The following is a 20,748-nucleotide window of genomic DNA, read 5'->3' on the forward strand; positions in this document are numbered from 1 at the left end:
CATGACACATTCCCCCTACTGCAGGTGAGCAGGAGTGTATGCTTCTGGATGTTGGAGTGCGATCCACTGTGGTCCGTGCCATGCAGGAGGTGCTGTGGACTCGGTAAGGCTTTGCTGCCTACCTCCCAGATGTGCTGGCAGCTGTCCTGTGTAGCTCTGGGCCAGGCCACATTTAAGAGAGAGAGAGAGAGAGAGAGAGAGAGAGAGAGAGAGAGAGAGAGAGAGAGAGAGAGAGAGAGAGAGAGAGAGAGAATCTAAACACATTTAGTACAGGGAGGTCAGTGGTGAGCTGAAATGTATACATGGCTTCAGTTGCAGTGAGAGTGTGATCTGGGAGGGTCTCAAACATTTGAGCCCAAGGTTCTCGCTTACAGATGGTGAGACCAAGCTCAGAGAAGGCAGGAGTTGGCAAAGGCCACACAGCAAGTCAGGAGTAGATGGGGGGGGGGGTTGAGGTTTCACTTCCCCACCCCAGCTTGGTTCTCTGCTCTAGCTGATTCCTTACCCCCCACCTTCAGGCTTGGTCCTTTCCACACAGACCCAGCTCCTCTGGCAGGACCCAGGAGCCTGGCTTCGACCCTTGTATTTCCCCCTGGTCCATTGTGTAGCCTTAGCGTGAGCCCTGAACTCGGAGCTCTCCCTGTGTCAATGGAAGCTACACCATTTCTTCTTCTTCACAGAGCTGGGGTGGGAGTCACCAGGTCCGTGGGGAAGCACCCATGACAGAACGGAGGTAGCCCAGTCTCTGTTCCCTACCCCTGCATTTCCTTCTGAGGCTAGGCGAGTGGACAGCTTCCCTGCTCAGGGCTGGCTTGTCCTCACAGTGTCCAGGAGCTTCCCGACCTGTTGCTGAGGGAAGAAGAGGTAGCCGGCATTGCGGAGGGCATTGAGGCGGCTCTCTTCCACCTGACCCAGGACACCAACCTCCGCTACAAGATCAAGTACCGCAGCCTGCTCTTCAACCTGAGAGATCCCCGGAACTCGGTGAGCTGGGGGAGGTGCAGCCGGCCCAGCCCTCCCTTGGGGACACCCAGAGCAGACAGTAGGTTCAAGTGGGTGCTCCCAGGGCGAAACGGTGCATTCTTCCTCCCCACCCCCCAGGACCTGTTTCTCAAAGTGGCTCACTGTGATGTCAGCCCTCACGACCTGGTACAGATGAGCTCAATCCAGCTGGCCCCCAAGGAGCTGTCCCGCTGGCGGGACCAGGAGAAGAAAAGGGTGAGCTGGGGGGACAAAATCACACGAGGTGGGGGGGCCTGTGTGTGGGTGTGCGTGGGCCCTGAAATGGAAGACGGTGACAGAGGAAGCAGGACAGATGGACAGTCAGGACTGAGGAGGAGCTGAGGAAACAGCAGGCTGGAGGGAGAGAGTCTTCCAGGACAAAGGTAAGAAAACAGGCCACACTCGTGTGCTGGTGTGGAGTTAGGCTGTGTGGGGGTGGGAGGACTTCCGTGAGGAAGTTCCTAGTGCTCTTCTTCCCATCCCAACCTCAGGTTTGAAGGAAGGGGTCCCTCAGCTCCACCCTCCTCAGGCAAATCATCCTGTCCCCTGCCCATGCCCGTGGACCTCGCCCTGCGTGGAACTCTTGGGAGCAGGGAAGGCGTGACATTGAGCGGGCTTTTGGGAAGGCTGGCCTAACATTTGGTGGTCAGAGGTGGCCCGAACTGGTCCAGGGCTGAGGCGCTGAGGAGGAGAGGGTCCCGAAGTGCTCTTCTGGGAGAGCTAATAGCCCGAGCCCAGCCAGTGACTCCAGTGTCTCAGCCAAGTTTCTGTCCAGGCACTGGTGGTGTCACAGGGTGGGAACAGCTGTGTAGTTCAGAGGTCAGTGCAGGCTCTGTGCAGCAGCCGTTCAGAATTCCAGGGTGCCGGGGGAGCTGGCCACATACGCACGGAGAGTGCTTGCCACATATGCACGAAGCCCCGAGTTCGAGCTCCAGCATCCATGTGAAAAGTAGGCAGATCCCTAGGGCTTGCTAGCGAGCCTCGCCCAGTGAGAGACCTTGTCTCACAAAGCAAGGTGGATGGCTCCTGAGGGAGCACATCAAAGATCAATCTCTGGCTTTCCACGAGCACGTGTACACACGTGCACATGCGTCCAGCCAGCCACTGACATGCAGGCCCGCATGTGAAGAATTTCAAGGTAATGAACACAGAGCCTGAACCGAGTGAGGGCCTTTTGGAGTACAAGGCCCAGCGTACATGTCCTCATCATGGGGCCCCTCTGCCGGGGTGTGGGGGTACAGGACCCCTATCTTCCTGCACCATTAGCAAAGGAGAGGCAGGCCTCCAGTTTAGGTGACATTGATCAGCAAGAAGAATGTCAGCTAGCTTGGGGTTGCTATGAACCTCGGACTAGGCTGGGCCTTCTCCATGTGCTGTTTAATACGGTCCTGTTTAATACCGTGTTCTTAATCCCCAGAGAATAGATAAACTGAGGCTTAGGGCCACTAAGTGGTGGCCCGAAGTCAAACTAATCCTTAAATCTTTATTAATGGCCCATCTGGGACTCAGCCTGTTCCAGACACCACAGCCTCCCCCGGGGTGGAGTCGGGTGGGGCAGCCAGAGGCATAATTGACTTGGGTGAAGGCCAAGTCCAGGAACACTTCCTAGAGGAGGCAAGGCTTCAGTGAGTGGAACCTGGAGGGGTAGGGCTGAGGGGGCTCGCTTTCTAAGTGAGCAGAGAGAGGCTGGAAAACGGGGGCAGGGGGGGCAAGGAAGGAACTTTGGGGGAGGGAAGGGAGTTGACTGGGTGCTTGGAGGCCCTGGCTGAGTCCGCCTTGGCCTCTGTAGGGCCTGGACATCCTTGAGCAACAACAGAAGGAGCTGTCTAGACTTCCCTCCTCCAAACTGACTCACAAGGGCGAGGTAGAGATCCCACGGGACTCAGACCAGATGCTGACCCTGGAGGACCTGATGGTAAGGGACCACCTGACTTAGGCACAGGTGCCCCACTCCTGTGGGGCCCTGAGCAAGGTCACTGCCTACTCCATGGGCTCCATGTTCAAGGTTTAGCAGGCTCTGTGATCCTGGCTGTTCACGGTGGAGGCCTGAGAGCAGGTGGTGGCAGTCTGCCTGAGGGCTGGGCTTCCTTCTTTCCTGTTCAGAACACTTACCGTGAGTGGCACTAAGGCTTGTCATTGCGGTCACCCCAGCCCCAGCTGTTCTGGCTTCGGGCACTGGCTTTTCTAGATGTGAAAGACAGAGACCCGTTTCATTAGTGGGTTTATTTGCTTGGAGATGCCACAGGCAGGGAATGGCCCCACACCCTGGGCCGTCCAGGTGGAGAACCTCCTGAGCTCGCCCTTGTACCCAGAGAAGGCCCAGCATCTAAGTCTCTCATTGATGGGTCGGCTCCATTCCCTGGCACATGCTGTACCATCCTGCAGCCGAGCGCCCCCATCTTGCCCAGAGCCTGACCGGCATCTCCATGTCCTGTGACCAGCAGGACCTTCCCCTTGCCCCACATCCATCACTCTCAGAAGGCCACTCTGGCTTGGTTGGGGGTCTCCTTGGGTCAGTTGTCACCTGGTTGTGTGTGTTTCTGGTCAGGAGATGGGTGGAGGGCAGGCAAGTCCCTTAGCTTATGCTCATTTCCTCAGTACAGATTGGTTGAACCCCTCCTGGGTGTTAGGCCCTGGAGGAAATGACAGCAGGCGTGATAAGACAAACTCCAGCCCCCCCCACCCCCCACCCCCCACCCCACGTGGCATCCAAGCCAAGAAGAATCAGTGCCTGTGCAGAGAAGAGCCCTCAGGGGGCACAGCTGCTACCCGGCCCACCCGAGCCACGTTCCCTCAAGAGGCTGAATGTCAGCACTCGAGGGACTGGAGACACAGAGAAGAGTGTCAGGAGAAGAGAAGAGAGGAGATGGCAGAGGAGAAGGTGACAGAGAAGAGCGATCTGCCCTATATTGAGCATCTGCCCCTCTTACAAACAGCACCTCATTTGAACATGGCCGTGATTGACACAGAACGCGCCACAGCCTTCCAGAAGCCCAAACCGTTGACCCAACTTAGTGTAGTGGGCAGGAGTGGCGTGGAGATGTGACCCTGGTAGCGTTTCGAGGATCCCTCCGAACCCTCCGAATGCAGCCTGCCTCTGTACTTGGAAGGGTTTCTAATGTAAGGGGAAAGACAGTTAAAGGCTTGTTCTTCCGGATTCTGTCATCTGCTTCTCAGAACCTGACTTAAGGAAAGGTTGCAAGATTTAGGAAAATACTTTGTGTATGAGGACGCCTTCAGGGCTCTGTGGCAGCTGGAGGTGATCAGCAAATGTCTAGCAACGGAGGTGACAGTCTGCCCCATAGTCTGTCTACAGGGTCGAGAGAAGGGGGCAAATGTCTTTATTGCAGTTAACGGGAAAAACGAGAATACAAAGGATATTTGACCCCAGCTATTCCTGAAAGGACCCCCAGACTCTGCATAGAGAAACTATGACAAAGGGCACCCAGAGACTCAACGGTTGTGGTTGTTGTTGTTGTTTTTAAAGTTACAATTTTACGTTTTTTTTTTTTGTTGTTGTTGTTGTTGTTTTAAGACAGGGTTTCTCTGTGTAGCATTCATTGGAGCCTTTCCTAGAACTCACTCTGTAGCCCAGGCTGGCCTCGAACTCACAGAGATCCGCCTGGCTCTGCCTCCTGAGTGCTGGATTAAAGGCATGCGCCACCACCACCCCGGCAATATTTTGATTTTTTTAATTTCCCAAGTTTTCTTTACAAATTTCCAGTAAAATTGTAAAAATTATAATTATAAAATTAGAAAAGAGCCGGGCGGTGGTGGCGCACGCCTTTAATCCCAGCACTCGGGAGGCAGAGGCAGGCGGATCTTTGTGAGTTCGAGGCCAGCCTGGGCTACCAAGTGAGTCCCAGGAAAGGCGCAAAGCTACACCGAGAAACCCTGTCTCGAAAAAAACCAAAAAAAAAAAAAAAAAAATTAGAAAAGAAGCATATTTAGAAAAATAAACCCCATTCCCGAGACTCTCTACCCACAGAGGACTCCTCCCCGGCCACATTGCCATCTGTTCCTTTCTGTCCTCGTGCTTTCCAGGAACCCATGATGCCCCAAGAGAACAGCCAACAGGCCCTGACGACCCCCCTGGAGGACACCACAGATCAGCATCAGCACCACATCTGGGACTCCAACTGCCACATCTGCAAGGGTGGGTAGGGAGGCAGGAAGGGCGTCAGTGGTAGCTGGCTGGAGCCACATGTGGGCATCAGCCACAACCTGGGTGGGTAGCCCGGTTCGAAGGAGGCAGAATGGGAGAGCCTGAGCTGCAGGCCACCTTGGGGTGAAGCTGGCTCAAGTCTCGGTCGTCAGGCTGCGGCTGTCTTCTGTCTCTGCCTGCTCATTTTTCAGTTCTGGTTTCTGCTCTTTGCAGACTGGAAATCCTCAACCGAACTGCCAGGCCTCTCCAGAGCCACCACGAACAAGGAGGAAAATGTCATCTGGAAAGCCCCAAGTCCAGCTCCTGTGTCCTCTCCAGGGATGCTCACAGCTGGGGAGACACCTTCTAAGGAACCACAGGACAGGTATGGGACTGGGAACCTTCAGGGTTCCATGCTAGTGACACAGGTGAAGTGAGCATGGGTGGGAGAGGCCACCAGCTGGCGCTATAACAAAGCTCCCTTCCGTTATGACCTTAAGTCTTCCCATGTCCGTGAGCCTCCGTTTTTCTATCTGTGAAATGGAACTCATGCAGCCTCCTGGTTCCCTGCTGCACGAGGCCATACTTGGATCAGTACTCAGGTCTCTGCAGTGAGCATGCAGGACTGGCTGTGCAAAGGAAGGGGTGCTGGGGACACCCTAATGAATGACTCTGCCTGCCCCTGCCCTGTCCCTCCTTCTAGGCTCCAGATGCCTGCTGGACACAAAAATGTCCCACCCAGCCCTCCGCCCTGGGAGGGCTCATTAGACATGTTCTCCATCAAGCGTTTCCGGGTCAAGGCCCAGTTGGTCTCGGGACACAGTTGTCAACTTGTCCAGGTACTCCACTTCTGCCTATGAGGACTCCCTTCCATACTGCCCAGCCCAGTGGGTAATCATCCATCGGTTCTACACATCACCAGCGAGCCTTATGCCAACTATGCTTGAGGCCAGATGACACACTAGCCCGATCGTGAGACACACTGAGCGTGATAGATCTCTCTACCTCAAGGCATAAGGCAAGAGAGGTTCTGGGAGAGCATCCTGGGGCCTCTCAGCTCACCGGAAGGTTTAGGAGTGATTGTTGACTGACTGACTGATGGCTAAACTGTTAGGTGGGGAGTGAGTGTGAGCCTGTGAGACTTTGGCCAGAACAATCTGTAGGCCTTCAGGGGCAGTTAGAGCTCTCTGGGGAGCCCCTGAGAGTCTGCCTGCCCTTCTCCTCAGGCTTTGGCCTGAGGTAATGGGAAATGAAACTGTCTAAAAGGGTGGGAAGCTGGGTGCTGACCAATCACCTGCCCCCAGGCTCTGCCGGAGGTCATTCGCTCAGCAGGCTGCCTCCGACCGAAGGACCTCTGGGATCTTCTAGACCTCATGTGCCCAGCCAGAGCAAAGGTAAACAGCCTGCTTTTAGGGTACCCTCTCTTTTGGCCTCTCCTTCCCATCTCCTTCCCTCCCCACCTAGATTCTAGGCTCATCAATGACCCTGGGCAAGATCCCCCCCTCTGTCTTCTTCCTAGAACAGTGGTTCTCAACCAGTGAGTCACGACCCCAGGGAGGTCAAACGACCTTTTCACAGGGGTCCCATATCAGATATCCTGCATATCAGATAATTTACACTATGATTCATAACTTAAGTTGCAAAAAATCACAGTTATGAAACTGTAACAAAAATAATTTTATGGTTGGGGGATCACTGTATTAAAGGGTGGCAGCATTAGGAAGGTTGAGAACCACTGTCCTGTTGAGTCTTAGTGTGCCTGCAGGCCAAGAGGATGACAGCTCCTTTGCCACTTCCTGTTGTATCCCAGGACATCTGCGTGGTCCGACTGTGTCCCCATGGGTCTCGGGACATCCAGAACTACCGCATGCTCTACTCCTACCTCAACAACAAGCAGCGGCACTGCCTGGCCACTGTGCAGCACGCGAAGATGGTCCTGCTGCCCCTGCCCGCCTTCCAGCCTCTGCCAGCCCGACTGCGCCCTCTGGGAGGCCCAGGTGAGAACCCGGTGTATACCTGAATAGGATTGCAACCACAGGTGACCCCGGGGTGGCAGGACAGAGGCAGATGCAGACAACTGACTGAAAAGGTTAGGAGGGAAGGGCCTGACTCTGCAGCTGCCTTAGCCAGGCCTGGCTTCAGGGCAAGGATCAGCCTAGGCGTAGCCCTAGGAAGGCACCTATGGAAGAGGACCTTAGGGACTCAAGAGCGGCCTTAAGACCTTTCTGGGCTGCAGCTCCCAGTATTGGAAGCAGATTGACGTGTCCTCCATCAGGTGGTTCTGGGCAAAAGCCCAGCTTGTCTTGGGACATAGCTGCCAGCTAGTCCAGGTCCACACCTTCTATGTTCACGAGGTCTCCCTCAGTGCTACTGCCCAGCCCACAGCTATTCACCCTTCATTCATTCAGAAGTCGTTGCCTCACTTTGTGGTCGGCACAAGGACAGATGATACACCAACCCCCGGGATGGTATAGACTGTCTCCATGCAGCCTTGAGGTCAGGCCATCCATGTGCTACCCTCTGCCAGGTGACCCCTGATCACCTAGACCAAGTTTTCTGAGACAGGCTCACTTGCCTGCTCGCTTTTCTCCATCTCACTGTCAGGAAGTTCTCATGATCAAACTTCCAGACCCACGGCAGCTTTTAGGGAACCCATGTCGGCTTCCTCCAGGTCTTGGGACCCTTCCTTCTCCTCTTCCCAGGTCTTGAAACCACTCACACGAGCCTGTTACTAGCGGTCCTGTTCCCTAAGGATGGGCTTCCAGACACAGCTCTGTCCGTCCCTGTGGGGAACAGGGTTCCCAAGACTGCCTCCTTCAGCAAACGAGTGGAGAGGAGATGCTACCAGCCGGAGGACAGGGCATCAGAGACCACCCCGAGAGGATCACTTTCCCAAGGGGAGGCCCCCAAACAGAGCTTGGCCAAGGGCAGCCTGGCTCCAAGGAGTGGTTGTGCTGGGCAGAGCCTCCCCAGAGGCAGGGGGAGGCAGGGACCTGGCTGGGGGCAGCAGTCCCCAGAAGCAAGTTGGGGCCACCCCCGACATCCCAGTTCAGGTGGGCCAGTTTTCCCCGGCATTGGCCGTGGACAGCACCTCCACAGGACCTCCTGTTTCCACCAAGACCTACTCCAGCACCTCAAGGTCTTAGTGACCATGAGTCACCAGTTCCAGGCCTTTCTGTGGCCCGCAGGCCAGGGGCCTCCCCTCCCCTCCTCTGAGGTATCTGCAGTTCCGGATCCCCCTGGGCCAACCCCAGACCCTTCTCTGGGCCCTATGGATGGAGGTGGCTCTGAGTGTCTTTGGCCGGAGAGGCCTGACCCTTCGGACCCACCGGAACAGAAGTGTCCATTCCCTGACTCTCAATGCTGAGTGAGAGGAAAGGCCGGTCAGCGTTTCCCCACCCGCCCAGTTTGTATCCGTTCTGCAGCTTGTTGGATGGTGATTTTTGGTTCAATAAAAACTTGACAAAATAAGAATTGCATCTGATGGCTGTGTAGGAGCGTCCCTAGTCCCATCCAGATGTGGCTTGGTGTCTTTGAAATTTTTTTTCCACAAGTGCATGACCCCCCCTATTGCTGATGGGGGGTTCTGAACCATCAGTTTGCCGCAGGACAAAGGTTTTGCTTTGTGGCTTCTGGAGGCATTTTAAAAAAATACTCTGAGTTGAGTGTGGGCACATTTAATCCCAGCACTCCGGAGGCAGAGGCAGGCAGATCTCTAGAGTTTGAGGCCAGATTGTTCTACATAGCAAGTTCCAGGCTAGACAGTGTTACACAGTGAAATCCTGTCTGTGATGGCTATATTATTTTATTTTTACTTACTTACTTATTTGTGTTTTGGAGACAAGGTTTCTTTGTGTAATCCTGGCTGCCTGGGAATTTGCTCTGTAGACCGGTCTGGCCTTGAACTCAGAAGCCTGACTGCTTCCTGAGTGCTGGGACTAAAGGCGTGCACCACCACTGCCCAACCCTGTGATGGCTATTCTTGACTTGACTGCATCTGGAATTAACTAAAATCCAAATGTCTGGCTATACCCTGTGAGGAGGTTTTTTTTTCCCTTAACTAAATCATTTGAAGTGGGAAGACCCATTTCTAATCTGGATCTTTGAGGTGGGAAGATCCACCTTTAATCTGGGCCACACCTTCTCTGCTGGCAGCCTACAGCGAGGACATGGAAGAAGGGAGCTTGCTCTCTTTGCCTGTTTCCTCTTGCTAGCAAGTCCATTCCTTCACTGGCTTGGAGCCAACTTCTTCAGGATTCTGGCATATACTGAAGACCAGCTGAGACAGACCCCCCTTGTAGACGGAGCAACTACTGGATTCTTGGACTCTCCATTGGTGGACATTGTTGGACATTACAGACCGTGGATTGTAAGCTGCTCTAATATATATATATATTCATTCTATAAATTCTGTCTCCAAAAACAAACAAACCAAAACAAACAAACAAACAAAACCCAAAATCTGGATTAAGGGAAAGAATCAGTGGAGGGAGAGAAGACAGCAGGGGTTGGAGGAGAGAAACTGACGAGGGACAGGAGGAGGTAGAGGTGTTAGGAAGGTAAGGGAGTGGCTTTATTTTTCTTCATTTCGTTGTGGTGTGCCAGCGTACCTGTGAGTCACGGAGGTCAGAGCAGGGCTTTGGTGTCTTCCTCCATCACCGGCCTCTTACTGCTGTGAGACAGGATTTCTCACCGAACTGGAAGCTCACCCTTTGGCTAGGTTGGCTGGCTGGCCAGTGAGCTTTGTAAATTAGCTAGTTGCTACCCCCTCCCTCTAATGCAGGGGTTGATAGGCTTTTAGCCATTGGGGCCTTCTCTCTAGCTCCAGGAGTAATTTTAAGTTTCTGAAGTCAATTTTTCTTTTGGGTAAGTCGAGGGATGGCACAAGATACCACAGTATTCTCTAAGTGTTTGTGTCCATGTGCATCTGTGAGGGCCTGTCGGTCCATGCGTGTGACTGAAGGTTTGTGCATGGGGTCTCTGTTGAAGGGGACTGCTTTCTGCAGATCCTGACAACTCCCAGAGACAGCCAGGGTCTAAGCCTGAGAAGACATTTAAGCCTGGTGAGGTGGGATGTAGGTTGACCACTGCTGCCTTGCCTTGGATCTAGAGTGAGCTTCTCATAGCAGCCGTGAGTCTGGGGACTGACTTGGGAGCCGGCAGCCCCAGGCTGATTCGCCCAGGACCCCGCCCTTCGCTGCAGCATCCGAAGCAAGCCTCATTCTGGAGCCTGCTAGACTGGAAAGGGAGAGGAGATGATTAATAAGAGGAGCCCTCTTGCTACCCCAAGAGCTCTGCGGCTGCCCTACCCCCAGCCGACAGCAGAGGGGGCCCTTTGCCTTGGGATGGAGGTCGGGGCTGGCAGGACCGATGGATGCTGAGCTGGGGGCGGGTGAGAGAAAAGTGGGAGGGGTTGGAAGCGGGGGTGGTGGGCGAGGGTGGGTTGTGAGTGAGAGCAGGGAGAAGGTTCTGGACAGGTGAACCAGGGAAAGGAACAGGGCTCTTGAGGGAACTCCTCTGGCTCAGAGGGCATGGGATTGCCGCAGCCTCCGCGCTAAATGCAAATTTTGTAAATTACTATGCAAACCTGCAGCTCCTCTTGGAGCCTGCAACTTGGGTGGCTTTCCTAACGTAGCGGGTTTGGGGACACCGCGGCTCACGCCTCCCCCTGGCCAGCCGCAGCTTTCTCCTGGGGAGACAGGAGAGGCATCGGGGAAGAGCTAGCCTCTGCCCTCGCTGGGGCCTGCCTTTAGAGCTTCAGTTTGCTCTTCCCTAGGTGGGGGCGCAAACGCGGCCTTCTGACAACTCGCCCCAGGAAGCGGGATATATATATATATCCCGAAATCCTGTATACTGCCTCGGGCTGGGGGCTGGGCATATGACCCCCATCAACCTTCTGTTCCTAGTTCACAAGACCTTTGCTTATCTCTTGATAGGGGCCAGGAACGCAGCCTGGCATGACGTTGCTAGGGGGTGTGATCGGCGGTTGCTAGGTTCTAGGATTGTTGCTATGCAACGCCGGGCGGGGCCCTGGTTGCTAGGCCGAGGAGGAGTCGCCCGCTGCCCAAAGGGTTTTAGCGGACGCCGCCCGCCCCCAACCAGGACCGGCGTCGGCACCCCCAGGCTGGGCGCAGTCTCCGGGGTTCCTTCCGGTTCACACCCTCTGTTACTCCGTGATCCTCTGGGCTCCAGAGCGAGGAACCCTGGGCCTTTGTACACGTGTCTGTGCGCCTGCTGGTGCGGGGGGGGGTGGGGGGAGATTGTCTCTTTTGAATTTCCATAGCAACTGCTCCCGTGTCACCCTATTGCTCCCAAAGGTTTAAGCAGTTGCGTGTGCAAATTTACATATATCTGCATGTCATTAACATAGAGGCGGAGCCGGAACTTGTTTGGGCAACTATCCCTGGACAGTTCCCCTCGCTTTGCTTTCATCCCGTCCGATGGCCACCTGGACTGCGCATGCGTGAGTGTTTTGCGTCTCCGTGTTCTGGGATTTGAGGTGGGTGGGAGACCTCTGACAGTGACTATCAGTTCTGGTCCACTCATGCCCTTACAGAAACATCCCAACCGAAGACTCAGTTCCCTAAGCAACACCGAGAGTTGTTGGACCCCAGTCCTGCCTTTCCTGGCTGTGTCATCTTAGGTTGGTGCCCTTTTCTGTGACTCAGTTTCCTTCTCTGTAAATAGGCATACTAATCTCTAACTCACTAGGTTATGTGAGGGTTGGCGGGGTGCCACTTCGGCACATGGTCGTTGATGTTCTGGTGGACGGTAGGCAGTGTATGGTTGTTCCTCGACTCCCTCCTTAGAGCCCAGTTCCATCCACTCAGAACCCAGCTAAAGCAAATGAACTTCCTTTGCAGCTCCAGAGATGACAGGAAGAACTTCCATATGTCAGGGCAGGCTGGATTCCAGGCATGGGATGAGAAATACTGGCCAAGCCAGGTTGGTGTACCATGGAGCCTGCCCTCCCACTCCACCGATGCTCTCAAGGAGTTCACTGGGTCAGGAGCCCTTGTATTCCTATCCAGGCACTGGACCTTAAGGTGGCCGCTGGGCAGCAGCTGACTGGGAGGCCAGACTGAGGTGCCTGTGATGAGTTAGGAAAGGAGAGCCCGAACTTTGCTCAGAGAGTTGCCTGTCTGAGCTTGCACCAGGGAGGATCGAAGAACTCTGGGGCTACTACCTTGTTCTTCTTAGACCTCAGTTTCCCTACTGAGGATACTTGGGAGTCTCATGGGGCGGTCGTGGGGCGTGGGAAAATGGGGGAGAATGAAAAGCGCCCCCCTCCCCGCAGCATCAGTACAGGGAGTGAGTTCCCCATTCTTGGGACTATGCAAGCAGAAGTGTGGTTGGAATGGAACAGAACTTCCTGGAAGCTGCCTCCTTGAAAGGTGGCGGAAGTCCTTCCCGGGTCTGACTTCTGCCCTTCACGTTCTGGTAGAGGCTCTTTCTTGCCTTTCTTTCTCCCAATGTCCTTCTAACCTTAACCAGCCTTGACTGCTGGAGCCACAAGGAGGAAGAAGAGGCATTGAAGGGCAAACCCAGTTCCATTCTGTGCTGGGGATAGCTCTCACTAGGCATAATTAACATAAATGGGATTGCTTCCTGTCTTGGGTAGAATATGGTTGTTGGTGATGAAGAAAGGCATAGGAGCTTGGCTCTGATTGGTCAGTTGGCTTCTGGGAGGAGGAAGGACTGTATGGGGACTTGGTAGTTGTTGTTCCGACTGCTGTATACAGGACCACTCTTGGCTGCCAGTAGGCCAGCCCTTTCCCGGTAGCCACCTGTACTCCACAGGTGAGAGTTCCAGGGACAGGCTGAGAGCCTGGCAGTGCCCGGCTGGCCCGCCTGCGTCCCACTCCAGGGGCCAATTAACTCTCTGTCCCTAGCCGCGCCGATTAACAGTTAATAAGGCAGCAAACACCTGCAGCTATGGAGGCGAATTAAGAGCAACAGTCGGCATAATACACAACCCGATAAGTGAGCAATTAACAACCGGAGAAAGATTAATAGAAGCAATTATGTCCTACTCGGAGCTCTGTAAATACGACTGTCAACCGCTGGGGAATTCAGTCCAGTCTCACCTGGCTCCACCCTGGCCATAGCCTCTGCTGGCAGTGGAGACACTTGAGCTAGTTAGAGTCTGGACTACAGAGCCATTGACACACGGGGCAATGCCCAGATATGTACACATGGGCATATACATCCAGGCACACAGAGGGATGGTCCACAGGACATAGTTACACAGACACACTCCAGCCGTAAAGCTCACGTTCACCCAGATGGATAGACACAGACACAAAGAAGTCCTTCCAGAAATAAACACAGACATGCTGGAAAATACGCAGTGTCACTGAGACACTCACATGTCACACAGAGCTGGAACTACACAGATGATGAAATATATAATGATCTAAATGTAGACATTATAAACACAGCTTCCTACACATGGGATCCTATTGGCATACCATGTTTGCCGTCTTCTGGTGCCCACCTTGCGTGGGGATCATCTTGGTGAGAGCTAAAGCCTATGAGAAGTGGAGGGAGGGTAGGAAGGGACATGAAGGGGCAGAATGCACATGAATATATATGCCAGAGTGATGCACGCTGATGGTTCTAAGCATTCATATCTGTGTGTGCTTGTATGTAAGTTATCAATTTGTAGACATGTTCCAACATGTAAATATGCATGCACCTATATGTTTACATTTATATTAAGCTATATTGGTCTGTCATGATATAAACACGATTATGTATTCATCATATGCTTGAGTCTGATGGGTTTGGGATTCTGTGTGTATGTGTTTGACTAATACACAGTTCTGCATAATATACCACTGTACATAAGAGGAGATTTACATGTGACCTGCTTCTCTGTGGGTGGGTGTGAGGGGAGGATGCCGTAAGGAACCCAGGAACTCTGGTGATCTCTGGATCCATGAAGCTAGAGCCCACCTCCAGGAAGTGGAGCTCAGGGGAGTTAGGAATGCTGTAGGCTCCTTGGCTGGCCCGGATCCCCTCATAGGACCTTTCAGCCACTTTAAAGAAACAGATGTGAAGGTTCAGTTTCTCCTGATCTGAGAGAGTTCCCCATGGAAAACCCCTAGACTAGGACTCTGGGGGCAGAAGGATGGTGTCTTAGTTAGGGTGTCTATTGCTGTGATGAAACCTCATGACCGAAAGCAAGTTGGGGAGAAAGGGTTTATTTGGCTTACGCTTCCATATCATAGTCCATCACTGAAGGAAGTCGGGACAGGAACTCAAATGGGGCAGGAACCTGGAGGCGGGAGCTGATGCAGAGGCCATGGAGAGGGGTTGTTATTACTGGCTTGCTCCCCATGGCCTGCTCAGCCTGATTTCTTATAGAACCCAGGACCACCAGCCTGGGGCTGGCCCCACCCATAATGGACTGCGCCCTCCCCCCTCAATCACTAATTAAGGAAATGACCTACAGCAGGATGCTATGGAGGAATTTTCTCAATTGAGGTTCCCTCCTTCCAGATAACTCTAGCTTGTGTCAAACTGACATAAAACTAGCCATCACAGATGGCAAGTTCGAGGCCAGCCTAGGTTACAGAGTGAGTTCAAGGCCAAAATTATACAAACAAAACTAATATCCAAGGCTGGGAAGATAGTTCAATTAGTCAAATATGTGCTGTGCCAGCAATGGGGACCTGAGTTCAACCTTCAGCACCCACGTGAAAAGCTAGTTATGACATATGCTTGTAATTCCAGTGTGGGAGAGTCAGGACCAGGAGGAATCCTGGCCTCAGTGGCCAGCAAACCTTGCATATTCTGCAAGTCTCCTGTTCCAGGGAGAGACCCTGCCTTGTTTCAAAAACAAATAAACAACAAAGTGAGCAGTTTCTGAGAATTAATACCCAAGCTTGCCCTCTGACATTCATATGCATATATACACCCAGCACACACACACACACACACACACACACACACACACACACACACACACGAACTAATAGCCCTCCCCCCAAAGGAAAATCTCCGCACCAAGTCTCCAGTCTGGGACACATGCCATCATACACAAAAAATCCTACTGTAAAAGGACACAGGCCAATATGTAAACTTAGAAAGTCATGAATATAGACATGTGAAATGCTCCTCACAGGTGCACCAGGACCTTACCACCATGCCTAGGCTCACACACACACAATATCACTCCCATAGGCCCACACACCATCGTTGTCTGAAGCGAGCCTAGGGCTAGGCCTAGGAGTGCGGAGGGTGCCCTCTGACAGGTTCCCCCACCTCCCTCAACCTCAGACTGGCCAGATGGTGGAAGCTGGCGGATCCCAAGAGGGCTCTCCATCACTGCTAGTCTGCCTGCTGACAGGCAGGTGCACCGAGGCCTGGCTGTGCTGAAGGGGTGGGGTGTAAATAAGGAGGTAACTAGGCCCACCAGCATCTCCCCCAGCCTCCCTGCCCCACACCAAGATGGACAGTGCGTCAGCTCAGAGCCACCCCCTACACTTAGGCCTTTGCAGGATCTATGGGTTACAAAGGGACCCAGGGCTTAGAGGACACTCTAACTCCCAGGGGGAAGAGCCACCTCCCAAAGCCAGGACTGACTTGCAGAGACCACAGTCGCCTGCTGCTCCCCTGCTGACCACCATCCAATGGAAGTCTACAGAAAGTGATGGCTGGGTGAAATAGATCTGAGGACCCCACAGATCCCCTGCCAAACGTCTCCCTGTCGGACCCTCCCACCCAGTCCTGCCAGCCTGCTCTTTCTTTGACTCCACTTCGTCTCTGGTTTTCATTCATTTGTTCATCCATTCATTTGTTTGTCTTCTCATTTATTCAGCCAATAAAGACATTAAAGAGACCATGACATTTTGCGCCCCTGCTTTTCTGGATGCTGGGCAGAGGTGGTCTGGAGTGTAGGGTTGTCCCAGACCCTGTTTCTTCCGTAGTCTTTTTGAAATGAAAGAGAAGCTGCTGCTTCCTCGGCTGGAGGGAAAAGCACCGACTCCAGGATGACGGATAATAGCTGACAGGCCTGGTCCGCGGTGCCAGGCCTGGGTCTAAGTGCTTTTCGTGAATTAACTCAGTACATCCCCACAACGACCTGCAGAGGCAGCCACTGTCACTAGCCCCGTTTGTGGTCACACGGAGGTTAAGTAACTTGGCCAAGGTCAAACAGCTTGTCAAAGCCACCCCGGGGTGTTTAAGGCATTCCAAAGAGGGCAGCTAGCCCTCCAGCTCCTCCCCTGCCCTGCAGCTCCAGAGACCTCCTGTGCATGCCCATGGATACCTCAGTACTCCAGCTTGTTGCCTGGTCCCCATTCCTGGCAATAGCCACTCTTTAAGGAGGGGAGATGGCCTCGCGAGCTCTAGTGACTGGCTTCTGGCTGTTCGGGTGGGGAATTCTGGGGTCCTAGGTTGAGGTGCAGGCTATAAGAGGGCTGGAGTCCCAGGTCACACAGCCCTTGGTCCTGTGGACCTATGAATTCTTTAACTCTGGCAGAAAAGGGCTAAAGTGGGGTCATCCAAAGTAGGAGACCCAGGGAAGAGATGTCTGTTGCCTGGGTCTCAGAGTCCTGGAGGTGGATCCTAAGTGATCGGTCCAGAATGTAGCCAGAGAATCAATCATTCTGCAGGAGTGGATGGAGAGGGCAGACGTGGCTGAGCATGCCCTCTCCCATCTCAGCCCAGACCTTGCCAAGTTCAGGCTCCTTGCACCCAGGAAAATACTTTGGGTCCAGATCCATGCTGGAAGCCACAGTGGATCTCTCAAGGATGACTTAATTCCTAATCTTATCAGCTCTCCCACTTCATGCATACCCCTCCTGCCCCAGGGGTTAGGGAGGAAGTGGGGTTCCCAGGGTAGATCAGCTGGAGAGCCTCTGTCCACAGGCAAAACTCCCTGCCTCTACTTCTGGGGCCCCAGGATTCCTGCTCAGTCTCCAGAGACTTTTTTCACACAATTACCCAGGCCAGGAATTTCGATCCCTGGTGCCAGCACGGCCCCTTGTTATGCAAATGTAGGCAAATGAGATGCAAACAGAGCAGTCCCAGATTAACAGAGAAATCCCCAGCAGCTGGAGGAGTCACCACAAAGTCAGCTTGCTCTAGCTTCCCTATTACCCCCCTCTCAGGCTTTATCCACCTGGATCTGCCAGGGCCACCATCCTTCTATGCGTCTACCCTCTAAAACAGTGGTTTTCAATCTTCCTAATGCTGCGAGCCTTTAATACAATTCCTCATGTTGTGGTGACCACCCCCATCATAAAATTATTTCCATTATTACTTCATAACTGCAGTTTTGCTACTGTTATGACTCGTCAATAAATATCTGTGTTTTCAGATGGTCTTAGGCAACCCTGCGAAAGGGTCACTTGACCCTAAGGGGGTCACGACCCCTATGTTGAGAACCACTACTCTGAAAGCCGTCTGCTCAGACATATAGGAAGGGTCTGGGCAAGATCATGGCAGGAGTGGCAGTTAGTGGTGGTGTTTCCCAATTTTGTTTCTTGTAGACGAGGGAATTTCTCTCTCTCTCTCTCTCTCTCTCTCTCTCTCTCTCTCTCTCTCTCACACACACACACACACACACACACACACACCGAGTAGAAGAGTCCCTAAGTACACACAAATACACTCATTCAGACCCAATTACACACACAGTCTTGCCCACTGTACTTTATAAATCAGCCCAAGTCCCTGCCCCTTCCCTCTCCTGACACACAATAAATTAAGCCACAGCCATCCACAGGCTATGGTGCAATGGGTCATCAGGCTGTGTCCCTTCTCTGGGACTAGAGGGTGAAAGATACCCCTGATAGAAGGCCACTAGTCAGGGTGAAGACAGGTAAGCAAGAGACTCCTCCCCTGGGCATGACCCGGGGGAAGGAGCCCAATGTGGTGGGCAGTGCCTACCAGAGCCCTTGGAGGTTCTGGCTGGTGTCAGTGCCTGTGGGAACCTGGCCCCTGGCAGGCCCAACCAGTCCAGGCCCAACTTCTAAAAATAAGAGCCGAGGATTGAAGCCTCTGGTTGGTTCTGTGGGAGCCTGTTGCCGTGGCAACCCTTCTCAGAGGCCTCCCTCCTGGCTGGGCTGCCCCGTTTGGCTGCAGGTCTCGGTGCCAGTCCCCCTGTGCTGGCCCCTCTGCCAGCCAACCCTCTGTCCGGGCTTCCTCGGTGGGGGGAGCAGGTGTGGGGCGGGGGTGGGGCAGGCGGGAGGACCTTGGGAACTCTGACGGAGCACAATGGCCTGTGTGTGAGACCTAGGCTGGATCTGCTCGTGTGGAGGCTGTGTGGCAGTGGGGTGTGTGGCCTCTGTTGGGCTTTTCCCTGGGTGTACATCAAAGCCTGTGACTCGATTGTCAAAGTCCCTGGGGATGATTGTTTTATCTCTATGGTTCTGCACCCGTGTGTGAGGGAGGGACCCGGCCATGGCTTCCTGAGAATGTCCCGGCCCTGTCCCTCGCCTTCTGGGGTTGTAGGCTGGCAGTGTAGAAGAACCAGTACTACAGAGGTACCTAGAGTATGCCAGAGGCCAGCAGGACATGGTGGTGACGGGACGAACTTCTCCTAGGACCTCCTATCAAATGCCACCTAAACTCCAGTCTTCCCCATAGGGGAGCAACAGAGGGGGATAAGTGTCCAAGTGTGCAGACTACACCTGGGAGGGAGTGCATGTGTGCATGCATGCTTGCGTGTGTCCGTGTGCAAGCGTGTGCTACCGTCAGTCAGCGGCACAGCTCCCCTCCCCCAGCCCACCTCCCCTCTCCCATCAATCACCAAGTCCTGACAAATCTGCTGTAATCAGTGTTCCAGAGGGCCCTCCCGTTCTCCTCTCAGCCACCACGGCCAGACCGAGTCCACCCCACTCTCACCCAGGCCACGTGACAGCCTCTTCAGGATAACCTGCCGGTGTAGAGGCTTCCTGTGTTGCCACACCCTGTCTCTCCCTCTCTGCCTTCTTTCTGCCTTCTTTCACCTCCCTGCAAGACCCGTCCACACTGGACGACGTTCTACTCAAAGTCAAAGGCACCTCTTCAGCCTGGCCTTCGGGCTCCCCACTCTACATTCTTCTCCCAACTTCGTGTAGCTTGAGCTACTGAGAGCTCCCAGGAGTGGTCGGGACGTCTCTGGTCTCTGTGCCTTTGCTCTTGACGTTCTTGCCTGCAACCCTGAACCTTCCAGTGCTGGTCAAAGCTCCTCACTTTGGGACTCAGGGTAGACGGCCCCTGTTCCCAAGATGGGTACCTTGTGGTTTCCTGACAGACTGGCGCCCTCTCTCCATATACGATCTGTGCCTCTCTGTCTCTCTCTTTATGGGGATTGAACCTAGGGCCTTGTACACTCTGTCACTGAGCTGTAGCTCCAGTCTTTTTTTTTTTTTTTTTAATTTTTATTTTGAGATATAGTTTTCCTAAATTGCCCAACTTGGTCTTGAAGTCTCCCTGTAACCTAGACAGGGCTTGCACTTTGAATCCTATTTCAGCCTCCTGAGTAGCTGAGATTCTAGACCTGGTCAAGGGTGTGTGTGTATGTGTGTGTGTGTGTGTGTGTGTATGTGTGTGTATGTGTGTGTGTGTGTGTCTGCAGTGAGTGTATGTGTGTGCAGTGTGTGTGTGTGTGTGTGTGTGTGTGTGTGTGTGTGTAGGCCAGTGTATTTTTTTTTCTTCTAATTTTATTTTGTTTTCCTACCTTATTTTTTGAGACAGAGTCTCTCCTGACGTGGCAGGCTGCCTGACCAGCAAGCCCCAGGCGTTCCCCGGCCTCTGCTTCCCTTCTTTTGAGAATACATACATGCACCACTATACCAAGCTTTTTACAGTGCATTCTTGGGTCTCGAACTCAAACTTTCCTGTTTGCACCACGAGCATTTTTGGCCACCATCTCCCTAGCCTGCGTGCATTGCTAATAACATTTCCCCGACCACCTGTGGACAATTTGGAGGAAAGATAAAAGTAGGGGTTGGGACAAAGAAATCACCCTAATCCTTTCAGATGAGCGGAGCTGATTTCTCACAGACTCTCCACACACTGATTACCTGTTTTCTACGTGGAGCCGGCGTCCTTCCTTCATGCAGTTTTGTTTCTTGCTTTGTTTTTCTCACACAGCGAGCATTCCCCGCCCCAGGTGATTAGCGATTCTCCAAGAACATGACTTTTAATGTTTGCACATATTCTTCTATATGGATGGATCATAATTTATTTAACCAACCAACCCTCCACCACTAGACATTTTCGTCAGCTATAATTTTTCCACAGTTATAAATAACAGCACTGAATATCCTTATACTTGGCTCTCTTTTATTTATTTTTTTAAACATCTCTGGTTGAGTCTTAGAGCCAGCCAGTCCCCGAAAGGAGGCAAATGGGGTAAAAAGGTCCGCAGGTTTTTAAAGCTCTTGATGCCCAGTGGCCTTCCGAGAAAGTTGCTCTTACCCCCCTCCCCATCCACAGAGCCCGGATTTCACTTCTCATCAACACCGCAGCTGTCTTTAAGAGAACAAAACACAGCAAAACAAAAAGCTGTATTAATTTCAGCCGATGGAAACAGGTATTGTGCTGTTGTTTTAATTTGCATCTCCGGCTCCTGGTGAGAGGAGCCCTTTGTCCTCCCTAGCAGG

General features: G+C 53.2%; 2 protein-coding genes across 3 annotated transcripts in view; both read left to right on the top strand.

Annotated features, from left to right (window-relative positions):
• Window positions 1-8,620, top strand: part of Spocd1 (SPOC domain containing 1) — a 28,409-nt gene extending 19,789 nt beyond the window's left edge. For both annotated transcript variants that reach the window (XM_006975684.4, XM_076565190.1), the window contains 10 exons: window positions 25-103; window positions 825-984; window positions 1,102-1,218; window positions 2,792-2,917; window positions 5,047-5,158; window positions 5,381-5,531; window positions 5,850-5,985; window positions 6,451-6,540; window positions 6,957-7,143; window positions 7,849-8,620. In XM_006975684.4, coding sequence (XP_006975746.4) covers window positions 25-103; window positions 825-984; window positions 1,102-1,218; window positions 2,792-2,917; window positions 5,047-5,158; window positions 5,381-5,531; window positions 5,850-5,985; window positions 6,451-6,540; window positions 6,957-7,143; window positions 7,849-8,513 — 1,823 coding nt within the window. In that variant the 3' untranslated portion in view covers window positions 8,514-8,620. The remainder of the gene's footprint in view (window positions 1-24; window positions 104-824; window positions 985-1,101; window positions 1,219-2,791; window positions 2,918-5,046; window positions 5,159-5,380; window positions 5,532-5,849; window positions 5,986-6,450; window positions 6,541-6,956; window positions 7,144-7,848) is intronic.
• A 2,801-nt stretch (window positions 8,621-11,421) lies between these two features.
• Window positions 11,422-20,748, top strand: part of Adgrb2 (adhesion G protein-coupled receptor B2) — a 63,497-nt gene continuing 54,170 nt past the window's right edge. The window contains exon 1 of the mRNA XM_076565191.1: window positions 11,422-11,609. The gene's annotated coding sequence lies outside the window, so the exon portion shown is untranslated. The remainder of the gene's footprint in view (window positions 11,610-20,748) is intronic.

Source organism: Peromyscus maniculatus, chromosome 2, assembly GCF_049852395.1.
Source record: "Peromyscus maniculatus bairdii isolate BWxNUB_F1_BW_parent chromosome 2, HU_Pman_BW_mat_3.1, whole genome shotgun sequence".
Lineage (NCBI taxonomy): Eukaryota > Metazoa > Chordata > Mammalia > Rodentia > Cricetidae > Peromyscus > Peromyscus maniculatus.